The 13,677-nt window shown below is 39.5% G+C and overlaps 1 protein-coding gene across 2 annotated transcripts in view; it reads left to right on the forward strand.

Moving 5' to 3' along the window:
• Positions 1-833: 833 nt before the first annotated feature.
• MRPS9 (mitochondrial ribosomal protein S9) overlaps positions 834-13,677 on the forward strand; it is a 35,361-nt gene continuing 22,517 nt past the window's right edge. Inside the window, exons 1-3 of one of the 2 annotated variants that reach the window (XM_068925311.1) lie at positions 897-1,029; positions 2,865-2,912; positions 8,381-8,560. In XM_068925311.1, coding sequence (XP_068781412.1) covers positions 946-1,029; positions 2,865-2,912; positions 8,381-8,560 — 312 coding nt within the window. In that variant the 5' untranslated portion in view covers positions 897-945. Of the gene's footprint in view, positions 1,030-2,864; positions 2,913-8,380; positions 8,561-13,677 lie in introns of both variants that reach the window. The other variant, XM_068925320.1, reaches the window with a different exon arrangement.

Raw genomic sequence — 13,677 nt, forward strand, 5'->3', positions numbered from 1 at the left:
AGGTATGCTACAATTGACAACACTACCGACTTTAAAAAGACACCTTCTTTTTAGCTTTATTCCTTAGACTGGAAGTTCACTGGGGCAGAGTCAATTTTATGTAAGTATGCCTGACGGCTACTGCTGATTTGGTCCCCAGTCCTACCATAATACAAATAACACACCATAATTTTAAAGACCAGGCAGAGTTCTAACAATGCTAATGTGCTTTACTTGTCAAATACATTTCAAGTTTCAATACATAGATATGCATAAGCCAAATATTCAACAAAAACAAGAGCCTAGGTAAAAATCTAGTTCCGGGGCCTTAAAACTAGAAAAACACAGTTTATCATTTTTGTTTGGAGAATGGAAGTTAACTACACCACCTGTTTTACCACTGCTTTAAGTAACTACACTCGGTATCACCTTCAACAGGGTAATTTTTTTAAAAAGAAAAAAAACCGCTATCTCCCCCTTCGCTGAGACTGAAAGCAAATGAAGCCCTCTATGGTTGGAATGTCAGCACACTAGGGGCGGCACCTGCACGCCCGCGCAAGCCCCTGGCCTTCACCTTAAAATCTAAACGCGGGTTACAAAATTGAGCGGGCTCTGCCGTCGTTTACGGAGCGAAAATAGCCACTGGCACTGACTGAGGCGCTATAGGGCCAGGACCGCCGCCGAGCTCAGCACGGCCCTCCACCCTCGCCCCAGATGGGGTCGGGCCGCATGGCGGCAACCCTCAGCCGCGCTCAGGAGCGGCCCCGAGGTGCTGGGACACAGCACGACAAACTCCTGCCGTTAACGGCCGCTCTGCCGCGGCACAGCACGGAAGACACCCACCCGCCACAGCGCGCAGGCGCGCGGCAGGCCCCGCCCCCCAGCCAATCAGCGGCGCTCAGGCCCGTCGCCGACGGCTGCGGCGCTGTGCCTTCTCCCCGGCGGCCTGCGCGGGGTGCCGCGGGCATGGCGACGGTAGCGGCCGTTGGGCGCGTGCTGCGTCTGGGCGGCCGTTGGAGCGCGGCGGCGCGGGACGGGCCGCGCGCGCAGGTGAGAGGCGGGCCGGGCCGAGCACCTGGGCCCTACTTCGAGAAACCGGCTCCTTCGTGCTGTCTGCCCCCGCTCCGGGCCCTGGCGGGGGTGGGGAGCTGGCTTGTTGGGCCCGGGCTGCGGCAGCTCGCTCTCCCCTTCACACGGGGATGAGGGCAGGGCTGCCGAGACGAAGCGGGGGGAGGCGAGCCCGGTGCGGCGGGCGCGGGCCGGGCGGGAGCGGCCTGGCGAGGCGCCGCCGCGGGTTCGCGTCCCCGGCGCGGCTGGGCGGGGGCGGGGCGGCAGCGCCGAGCGCCTGGCGGGCACGGTGGGGTGGGGTGGGGGGGTGTTCCCCTAGACGGGGTGACACCGCTCTTCTCTCGGAGTGCCCCCTCCCAGTGGGGCAGCTGTCGGTCCGCAGTGGTGCCGAGTTTTTGTACTGCTCTCTGTCTCTGCGTGGCTTGGTTCAGCGGTGGCATTGTAGGGCATGGGCGGTTGGTGTAAACGGGGTTTAAACAGTTAGGAGCGTGCACAGAATTTGCGTTGGTTTAATGGGTGCGAGGATTTACAGTGTGGTTGCTGGCCTGCTATAGCTGTCTGCCCATATGCTTGCTTCTCGCACCAAAGTGAGGCGTTTGTGTCTCAGTAAGAGCGGGCCAAACTAAAACTTGTGTGCTTTCACCTCCCAGTAACTCATGAAATGTATTTACTGGGAAGAAAAGACATACTGTAAATACACATGTAAGTGTTTAGCACAGCTTTAAGCCAGCCACTTTAAAGTCAGTCCTACAGTTAACCTACTTATTTTTTCTTAATATTTCTATGTAGTTAGGGCCTGTTTTTATGTATGTTACTAGAATTAGGAAAGCTAATGTATAGAGCAAGGCCCTAAACATGTGTAAAAGTACTTTTGATTTTCCTGAATAAACAATAATTTTTAAGGTTGACTGTCTTGAATCGTGTTTGGTCAGCAGATAGCTAGATAATGCAATTTCCTGATTCCTGCAATGGAGAGAGAAATGTTTTGCACAGATGCAGCAGTTTCTCACTGAAGAGAATTATCTGCTTATTTTGAGAGACACCAGTCCTCAACAGAGTACCAATTCATTAAATAGCTTAACTGCTGTCAGTGTTGAAGTGATAATTGTGTCTGTGGTATTTGATATACCTATATATATTTAATTCAGTGATCAAAAAATGGATATAAAGGCAAGCTGGTAACATTTTGAAGTTACAAGGAAATTTAGGATAGTAAGGGCTGAAGAACTTTTCAGTGACTGACTATGGGGTAACAGAAGATAGGTCTGTTAGGTATGCGAAAGGTAATACTGGAAGGAGCAAATTGAACTATTTACTTTTTTTTTTCCTCCTTTTCTCCTCTAATATTAGATTTAACCCATTCAGGATAAAGACCTGGTGTCCATGTGAGTAGTTTCTTATGCAGCCGTCAGAAATTCACATGCTGAAGTTGTATGAGGAATGAAAAAGAGAATAAGGTTGAAAATGTAATGCTTGATGTAGTTTTCAATTTAAGCATCTTGTTTGGCTTTGGTTATCCTCTATCAAAGATAGGATTATGGCAGTAACTTAGTTTTCCTGGTCAGACCCCTGCTTGAATTTGAGCTGAAATCTTTTTCTATCATAATTGAGGAAACAGTATCAAAGCAGGTCTCGAAGAGGCCTTGAGAGATCATTCGTCTGCTTCTTCCATCCCCAAAAGGCAGGATCTATACTTAAGCCTGTAGCTATGTATGAATCTTCCTATTTTGTACGGTCTGTGAATTAAAGATATGAAAGGAACTAATGGGAGGCAGGGCCCAGGAAACTGACAGATATTTTTTTCATGTGAAATGCAGTTGACCTGTGGAACTGTTGTAAGGATGTTGTGGATGCCAATCACTTATGTGAGTACAAAAAAAATCAAACTCAATAAAATTCAATTGAGGACTCCTAAATTAAAAGATACCAGCATGTCTTTGAACTGAAGATTGTTGGAGACCAGGGAAGTGTCCTGGATAAACATCGCTACTTGTTTGTCCTGTCTTTGTGGCTGTTGTTGAGGACAAGGTACTAAGCTGACACACCTCTTTGACCTGCTGTGACCATTGCTTATGTTAAGTGCCTACCTGTCCTTCTTTATGATGCGTATCCTAAATATCCCTTGCTGGAATTTAACTCATTACTTCTCATCCATCTTAATGTGGAAAATAGTTTAATTTCTTGTTGACTTTTCCTGTGTTTGAAAACTTCTTGTATTGAGAGAGGAAATGGAAGAGAAACTCTGTAATTCAGTTTCCTCAGCTACGACTAAACAATAGGTCTTGTGTCCTATCCTTCTAATAAGCAAAGCACAATTAGACATCTAGCCCAATTTATAAAGAAAATAAATGATCTAACTCGGTTACTGTCTGTCATTTGTGTTGTGATTGCGTAGCATTCTTCTCATATGGTTCTCTGAAATCTTCTGCTGAGCTATTGCATTTGGCTGGGTCTGCTCCCTTATCTAAATCACTGTGGATGGTATATGTGCTGAGATCAGAAGGGTAGTACCACTTGTCACTGCTGACAGTATACCACCGGTATACCACAACTATATGCTTGGAAGTAGCTTTTTTGCCGTTGGTAACTAAACTAGAGTTGAAAAGCCTGTTAGTATTTCATAACTTGTGCCTCAAAACAACCAGATCTAAATCCTATTCCCCATTATGCAAGCCTGATGCTTGAAATGTGTCTCTGTGTTTAGAGCTATCTCATATTTCCATAGCATACAGTATAAACGAAACCTGAAATATTGGGTTTGGTTCAGTGTGCACGGAAAGTAGACTTTCTGTGTGGGAGAATACTAGCTTTGCAATTACCTCTCAGGAAATCGTTCAATTTGAGTAAAAGTTCCTTCTAATGAAATACTTTGGCATATCTGATAGGAAAAGTAACAGAAAATCACTTACCTTATTTTTTGACACCTCGTGATACTTTCTGTTGTGTTTTACAGTATGCTTATTAAAACATAACCCTGATATTGATCCACCTAATTAATTCATAGGCCAGCTGAAAACTGAGATCATGTAAATATTGTATTTAAGTTAATTAAAACACTTTTAAAAACAGTACTTTAGAAAGACAAAAGTTTAGGAAGTTTGAACAGTCTGTTTTTTTAGAAACTCAGGATTGTTCTGAGCATTTATGTTCTGTATGATATTTGCATAACGTATATGTTTTTTCTTGTATAGTGAATGACCAAAGGACTGCTGTTTGTCTGCCTAGTTCTGCAGCACTAGCTGCGTTCGTAATCTAAGCTGAGGGACGCAAGGCATCTCTAGTTCCGCGCTGGTGTGGTTCTACATACAGCTCTGCGTCTGCTGATTAAGTACTATCACAAAGATAACTTCTTAGCACACATCTAGTTGTGTGCTGCATGGTTTTGGAGAAGGAGTTGGTTGAAGTCTACTAAGCTTAGAGCATGGAAGCAGTGTGAAAAGATCTACAGATATATATATATATTTATATTTATATATACACATGCCACATAAGTTGACGTGTACTCCCATCTCTTTTGGTAGCTATGTGTCTTGACCTTGAGTCTTCCCCGTCTTTGTTTCCCTTTTCTTCCCAATCCAAAAGTACAGGAAGATCGATTCTTTGTTATTAGTGATATGCATTGGTTTTGCACCCATTTCACCCTACTAAAGCAACATTATTGTGACAGGAGTAAGCAAACAGGTCCTAAGTATTTCTCTTCTTGGGAAAAAAACTTGATATTGTCTGAAAGCAGCTAGTCTTTCTGACGCAATTTTTTACAGAAGCTGATTTTCTATAAATGTCGGAAAATCGGGCTTTGCCAAATTGTTTTATTACTAAGTAATGGGAGGAAGTGTTTAATACTTGGGAATTCTAGCCAGAAGTAAGGCTTTCCCTTCTCCCCCATGCTAGTGGAACAGTATTATTTCAGGAATACTGTTAATCTCCATTATTGTTTAAAAAATGGAGGGGCTGCTGTCTGCAATAATGCTTCATGAAATGTGTAGTAAGTAAGTGCAAACCTCTGTGGTTTCCTCTGGAAAGTAGAGGAGCGCACTTTCTTGTTCAACCGAAATGCCAGAAGCATTTGGCTCTGCTTTGCAGTTCTTGCCCATACCACCCATGAAATAGTACCTTTATCCCAGAAGAGGTACCCAATACAATAGATGTTAATTTGCATAAGAGGCTGTTTTCTAGTTATGAACAGTTTGTGTGTCCAGGGACTTTTGATTAGTGGTGAATTGAAACTAGGGAAGAATATGAATAGCTTGAGGGAAGGAGGACAAAAATGAGAAAATTACAATAGAAATTGACAACAATAAGCTGAAAGCAGTCTTTTTAAAGTATCCTGCTTAAAGCATAGTAGAGAGAAAGCAATTTTGGGCCAAGTAATAAGGAATCATATGTTCATTAACAAGAATTACAAGTAATTAGTTGCAATTAAGACAAGTAAGACAGAAGATGATTCTCTTTTCCTGGAGAGTATCTAGGAGAGAAGAACAGGGAATATGTAGAGATACCTTACTCTAAGGGAATCAGTAGAGATTTACTGGTAGAAACTGTGCAGTTTTAAGATTTTGCCTTTTTTTTTTTTCCTTTTATGTAACTATAAGCTCACAGAGAAAACAAAAGTAAGAAAAAGGAGCAAACTAGGGTTAGCATTGCACAGAGTATGTATAAGCTGTGGAGCAAACAAAGCAACACCAGGATCTTGAGCACTAAATTCCAGAGCTGTCTTTAAAACTTTTTTGGCAGAGGTATTACTTAATTTTCTATCTTGTGGGGGGTGGCATATTTTCATCTGTTTTAGGTTATAAAAGTGTGGATGGGTTTTTGCTTCTTTTCAACGTGTGTAGCCTTGTTACTCAAAGATTACTTTACCTTCTGTATCAAGCCTGATTGAATTCATGGGACCTATCCTGCAGCACAGGCAAATGCTATACATAGGTTTAAGACAGGATATTATAGTCTTTATTCCAAATTGAAATTTCAGGTAGGGTTGTTAGTTTTTTTTTTTTTGTTGTTGTTGTTGTATGTTGAAGCCTGAGACAGTCATGGACAGATAAATTGCTCATCAGTAGTTTTACATATGTGCAGTAACTTGGATTTGTTGGACTGTCCAGCTTTGGCTGCCAGATGTCCAGAAAACCAAATGTGTTCTGTGAAAATACAATAAAAGCTGTATTTCATTTCCTCCTCATACAGGATTTGACTATGTAATACAGAACACCCAAAGCTTCTAATCACAGGAGAAATATATGCAAGTTAACTCATGAGAATTGTGCTGATGTATTCGAGGATAAATATGGATGCAGGATAAATATGGAAGTGGCTAGACTTCTTTTCCATTTAGTGTGACCATTTTGTACCATCTTGTCATTAAAGCATAATCCAGTGATGATTATCATATCTTTAAAAAGGGTATAAATGCATTTTTTTAGGTCTCTTTCTCTACTTCAGAGCAGTGTGCAATAGACAAGATGCATCTCAACATGATTCAATGATTGTCTTTGGTTTCACTGTGTTAGTGTTATTAACAAAAGGTGTAAGCTGGATCCACTCTTTTTGTTCCTGTTTTACAAATGTGCATATAACCTTATTTTGATGAGACAACATCGGTGTGTGTTCATGTCATCATGGTTATAATTGAGTTTGAGTAGTGGTGCTGTACTTATATTAGTTAGAGAAAGATAGATAGTATTTTGAGCTATTCTTATTATTTTAGCTCAGAATGGTGACATCCTTCAAAATGGTTAGCATGTCTAAATTGCGATCTGGAGAAACTGCTCCTAAGTCTCACAGGGCATTTCATCATTTCATATGCTAGCTTTGTTCTGTCCTTCTTGGTAAGACTGCTAACTAGTTCACTTCCTGTATGTGTTTGGGCTTTAGATAGTCAGCCAGTCATAGACTGCTGCTCCAGGAGCAGCTGAGGCAATTTAATTAAATTTTCCAAAAGAAGTAAAAGTAAAGAGGGGACTCCATTTTTTTTTTTTCCCCTTGCTCCTGGTTGTGTGTGGTTCTGCCACCTTCTCATGTCAGCCCTGGCCCTTGTCAGAGCCTTTTCTGAATTGCTTTGATTTGCTAGCTCAGCAGAGAGCTACCTGCTCTTTGGGAGAAAGCAGAAGTTAGTATTCTGCCAAATGTAGGCAACTGAGTTGACTTGTAGAAGAATCTGAGTGCCAGAGCTGACACAAGGCGAGTGCAACGAGAAGGGGAAAGAATGGAGGAAGCTGACCCTCTCTGTTGTTGGCAGTAATGAGCTGTGAGATGGCCTCTGTCTGTCTGTCTGACTGCACTGTCTGATTACAAGTTCAAGCAGTAGCACATTGAAGAGGTTGGAGAGAAATGCTTCAGGGTACCGTTAATTATTATCTGGTGAACAAAACTTGGCATTCTTTTGATTCAGAAGTCATTCTCACTCTCTCTCTGCTTTTTCTGTTCCTCATACTTTTGTTGTGTGTTTTTTTTTTTTTTTTTTGCTCTCACCCCAGAAGACCAAATAAGCTGTTCTCCATTCAGTTTATGGAATATTTAAGCTACAGCGGACTTTGTTAATACTAACATTGCCAGGAAAAAATAGTGCATAAAAATTAGCAGTAGGCCAGAATTGAGACATTACATCTCTATCTCCTGTTTCTGTAGCAGAGAGTGTGATTGAAATTTGTTATTTTAACTGTTGATGATCTTGATAAAAGAATGACACATCTGTCTCTCACAAAAGTCAAAAGATAAGCATCCCTTATGTTATGACTTCTGAGATGGAACAATGTTTAGAAGTATTTGTTGATAAGAATTGCCCTACTAGCTTTCTAATAATTTTACCTGAAATAGTTAAAAAGCTTAAGAACCATTATAGCACTGCAAACAAGGAAGGAGCAGAGCCTTTAAAATGTAAAAACTGCTCATTTGCTAATAGATCTCTTATTTATTAAGACTGTACATCTGTTAATCAGTGTCATGATTTGCTTTTGCTGAATGTTCCTAAAGTACAATACTATGTTGTTTTCTGTGAGAAAAATCTTGTTAAATAAAAAACCGCAGCAACTTAAAGAGTTGGTGCAAAAATGCAAATATATTCAATACGAAGAAAGGTAGTTACTTGGAATTACTTTTAATGTGTGAAAATATTCAACTTTTAGAATGCGTGTATCAATTTATGGATGTTAAGCAACTGGAAGAAGATGGTTTCCATGAGTATGACCGACTAACTTTTCTAACTTACTGAAATATTGTGTTGCATCTCATTATAGGTATGCATGGCTTGTTACACTGTGTTTTATTTAGAGCTGACAGTGCCAAAAATATTAAAAAAAAAAACCTCCTTTTTTCTTTTTTTTTTTCTTTTTGTTAGACATTAAGGCTAATCTATACCACTATGGTAGTGCAGAGGAAGAATGTAGCTGCCTCAGGACCTGAAAAGTACACGGAGACATTTATTAAAAAACAGATTGAAGAGTTCAACCTAGGAAAGAGACATTTAGCCAACATGATGGGAGAAGATCCGGAAACTTTTACCCAAGAGGATATTGATGTAAGTACAGTTGCTCTGTTGGAGAAGTAATTTACTGTAGAGTTTCAGATATTGAAAGCACTTTACTTCAGCATGAGCCCCTTAGCTTTCTGTGAATTTTAATCAAACTGTCAGAATAAGAAAGAATGCTACTATACATTGCAAACATTGCAACTGCGACTGTGAATAGAGATCCTAGCCCTGCTACCATGTGAGGTCAGGCATCATAGTATAGAGCTGTATTCCATATCTTGCTAAAGCACAGTAGGTCCTTTTTAAAAGTACTAATGGATAATCCCCTTGATCTGAGGTTGTAAGAGGCACTGTGAAGGTTTATGTAGCACTTGGAGACATTTACCCTCAATTTGACCTGCTGTGTATATTTAGGTCGGGTTTTCTTTTGTGATACCATAGTCGCTGGTAAAACAAATTAAATTTTATAAGATGTTTTACAACCGACACACTAGCTTAGCTTAGGGATTCAAATATAGACCTGAATTTAAGTTCATATCAGTACCTCCAAACATACTATTTTATTGCCATTTTCTCTGACAACTGACAGATAGATGCCCTCTTCTTTATCTCTATCATCTAGGCTCACGTATAGATATGCTGTCATACACACACACACCCACCCACCCACCCCACACAGTTTTGTTGCATGGATTCTTTTAATGCCCCACTGTGTCTTCGTTTCTGTCGTTTTTATCTTATCACGCATCAGAGACAGTGAGGAGAAATGTCATTTGGTAACTTCTGGGTGAAGCTGTGCGCAGCTTCTTGGCTGAAGCAGAAACACTATTACTATAGCCATGGCAGCTCAGTATATCAGCAAGGCCCTTAGGGTAGAGGTAGTGACATAGTATGTGCCAAAAGAGAGAAGTGCATGGTTTGGTTTTTCCAGGGGGAGGGGATTGTTTTGCTAGCATAGTTTTGCCATCTCTCTGTGGCAAAATTCTATCAGCCAAGCTGTGTCCACATAAGAGATCTTGGCAGCAAGCTTATGCCAAGAAAGAAATCTACATCTGTAGATGGTGAGGCGGGCCAATTTCAAGCATATTTGACAGAGACGCTTTAAAACTAAGTTCTTAAAACTTCTCTGAAAATCTACAGCAAAGTAGAGAAGAGAGACACTATAATGGCCTGCTGAGAAAAAGACTGAAATGAGGCTTGAGTCTTATCACATACCAGAAAATTCATAAGGGAAGCTTGACTTCAAGTCCCATAGAAAATGAAGCTTTATGAGTACAGAACTATGCGCTGATACTGTAATGGCTTTCATTCAGAGTTGCAGGTAGATAGCACTTTACTCTTGTCTTCTACAGACAAGTGCCATTGCAGATCGTTCCAGTCGCTCGATGTAGAGTGGATAAGGTCTTGTCCAAAGTAAAAGCATATGTCGAGGCACGTGTGTCAACAGTAAGAGCGATCTATTTCTTTACGTTGGCTTTCTTATCTTTTTAAAGATTGTAAAGTTTTCTTTCCCTGTGTTTTTCAGATAGTTTTTCATTTCTTTCCCTTAATGAAGCTTAATTTATTTAGGTACTTTCTTGTAAAGTTTTCATGCACAGGCCTGTTACCAAAAAATGCCCATGTTAGAACAACTCTTGCAGTATGGCAAAGATGTCAATAGTTAGATTAATTTGCCCCAAATTAGAGAGTGCATTCACCTGCAGTCTGACTTCATTCCCTTGACTGACGCCGGTGGGGAGGTCTACAGACAGCAAGATCTCAAGAAGTGGAAGATGGCCATATCTGGAAAAGGATTTCTCCTTTATGATCCCACAGCACTATGGTCATTTGCACAAAATAACTGAGCTCCGTTGATACTAAAAGTAAATTCATTCTGAAAATTAGCTTTTGCAAATGCAATGCACGTGACAAACACGGGCCCTCTTCACAAGTTTTCTTTTTGAAAAGATGCAGAAGGGGAACCAAAAGAATTATGTTTTATTTAGTGATACCAAGTATCCATGGTACACATTTAATCTGTTCATATTCCGTCAGGTTTTGAAAATACTTAGAGTGCATAATAATGTCTGCTATGCATAATTAAATTTCTGTTATAAAAATATAAAAGCTGCTTAAGCACTGACAGGAGAATTATCAAGCTTTACATTTTGAACACTAATAATTCTTTCTGATGACTGCTTATATACTTCTGTGTCTTCTACTGTTAATCAGTCTGTGCAGTCTATTTCAAAAGTAGACATCATAGGATTCTGTCCTTCACTAGAGTTTTAGGTATAGTTTAATAAAAGCTAAACCTTGTGAAGTTTTGAAGAGGAAAATAAGTTGACTTGCTTGTTAATCCTTTTCCTGGGTGTTGTGGAAGCAGAATTGCTTCTTACTGATGCTTTTATTTGGGAATGAAAAGTTAAGCTGTGCATTACAACTATATTTCTAGGGGAGAAAGAAATTCAGCAAATTGATATATAACTCTGCGAAAGTCTACCAATTGCTTTTTAATTGGTATTATAGACCTTGCTCTGAAGCTGGGATGTTTTATTCTCCTATGTGTGAATATGTGGTATGAAGTTTCTCTAATTGATTTGCTTTGCCCATTCCATTTGATGTATCATTTTTCACAATATTTCATAATTTGTGCTCGTTTCTAATGAACAGAGTCGTTAGGACAGGCATGTCTAAGTACAACTGACAGCTAACATTAGATGCCAGATGCAGTTTATAAAGCTATGTAGAACTGCAGAGAACAGTTTAAATAAATTAGCACCTGTACATTAGTCTCACTTGCTGGTAATTTATAAGCGAATCAGTAGAGATGACATTTAGGTAAGTCATTGATCAAGTTAACAGCTGCATACCCACTGCCCAGCTGGGATACCTAATTAATAGAGATTGCAGTCCTGACCCAGTGCATTTCCCTGGTTGACTGTGTAATCCTTTTATTTTGTGATTTAACTTTAACTTATGGTTGTAGTAAACAGCCTACTTTCATTTTCCACTGTCAGTTCTGTGATATTCTACTTTAAGGCCCAGAAATCTTAAGTAAGATTAATACAGGAAAAGCATCTTAATCTCCATGACCTATTTATATGTCAGTATTTTTATTATTCATTTTTATGCAATCACTAAGTGCTCTTCCAGATATATGAACTCATCATAAAGCAGTACTCTTTCCCAAAAGAGTTAGTGAAACTCAAAAGCTAGAATAACGCTTGCCTATGTTCGTTTTCTTTTGTCGTCTGCCCTATGACCTAAGAGATTGTTGTCATGCAGACTGAATAATTTTAGTATAAAAAATGTATTTTAAAATATCTTCACTTGCACATGTATCTTGTTACAAAAGTACGAGTGTGATTGTTCACTATGAAAATGTGTTATAAATGTGGGAGAAGCTTTGTTCCTCGCAGGGTATAGGTTCTTTCAATGAATGAAGACTTAAGTAATGAAAATATATGGCACTGACTTGCTTTTGAAAAAGACTGAGTACATCTGATTTTTAAACAATGTTCACATTTCATCTACAGAAACTGTTAGAAATGAATGTTAGCCTATTGGAAGTGCCAGAAATGTTATTCGGAACAAAATATATTTCTGAACTTTCTGTTGTCCATAAGAAGAGTAGTATGTCCAGCACTGTCCTTACAATAAATCACTGGCTTTTTATGTTTTTTTTAACTAGTCAGTCAGTCAAAGCTAGAACATTTTTTTTTCAACTTCTTTTTCAAATGGAGCTAAATTCTACATCATTCTGTGTTTTTTCATGCTTCTACATTAAAGTTCATTTGAATTGATGGCTGTTGTATTTTTTCCTTAATAATATTGTTCAATGTTTTGAAAAGTTACTATGAAAATAGAAACGATGACAGTTTTTTTCAATACAAATTTTTTTAATCTGAAAGCTCTGGACAAGATTTTGTTGTTTGTTTTAAATATTATTAATTTGTTAATATAGAAAATAATATAATGCAATTAGTAATATTAAAAGTTGGGTTTTTTGCTTATAATAGTGGTGGGTTTTTCAGCGATTTGGGTTAAAATGGTATCTCACTGTAACCTGGACATTTCTTTCTGTCCAAACTGCACTTCATCTTCAGATAATGGATGAGAAAGAATGGGATGGTATCAATAAATTTTTAGTAGTTAGTCATTAGAGAAGGATTTTGTTTTATGATATAGTAAACTTAGATGTATCACTTTGTTTTTTCTGTCTTGTTAAATAAAAAGGCTGTTTCCAAGTTACCGTTTCATGTACGTTTTTGTTTAATATTCATTCCCATATCTACCTCAAATAGTCTGTTTTAGATGTTGAAATCTCTTAAGTACTACCGCTAGTGTGGTTAAGGGTATAAACAGGTCTTCCATCAAACATCTCAGTCTGAGAAATATTGAACTGCAGTGGCTAAGCAGTCCAATCAAAGAACTGGAGATTTCCTAGGGAAACGATTTAAGATGGGAAGTGGGTCTGGTTTGATCAAGTTGAGGAAGAAGAAACTGAAATAGCTTCAGAAATTCTCTTAAAATGTTATGGCATAAAGTATCACTTCTCAGCTCAGCATTTTAATGATGGATGTTTTGTGTATATTTAAAAAGGAACAAGATTGATACTTGAACCCCTGTGCCAAAGAAGATGCTGCTAAAAGGGAACCACAGGGTGGAGAGTTTCAGGGTTTTTTGGTTCTATTTTCTGCAAAGTCCCTTTCTTCACTGGATGTTTCTTGGATAACTCAGAACTATCTTTACACGTGATTTGAGCAACGAACATTAGAGTGGGACATTTTGCATTTGAGCCGTGGATTTAACAGAAGTACAGGAAGATATTTAGGCAGGATAGGGTTTTCCCCTACCAAACCGCTCTCCTACCCATGGAGAATGGAGTCCCGTTTAAGGACTGAACTGGCTCATGGTCTCCCTCCCCTATTCCAGTATGGCTCAGAGTCAACTCTGTTTGAAGTAAAGCACTGAGTTCTACATTTCTCAAGCGGAAAGAAAAAAAAAAAAATCAGCGGGGCCGGGTTGTGTATGTATTTGGAACTAGATTCTCTGCCCTTGAAGAAAGTGGCTTCAGGAAGGGAGCAAGGATCAGAATGGATCAAAAGTCAGAGTATATAACATGCACAATGAAGAGGAGAAAATAAGGATGTGGCAGGTATACCAAATTTGCGCAGCATGCC

This window comes from Struthio camelus, chromosome 1 (assembly GCF_040807025.1).
Source record: "Struthio camelus isolate bStrCam1 chromosome 1, bStrCam1.hap1, whole genome shotgun sequence".
NCBI classification, from domain to species: domain Eukaryota; kingdom Metazoa; phylum Chordata; class Aves; order Struthioniformes; family Struthionidae; genus Struthio; species Struthio camelus.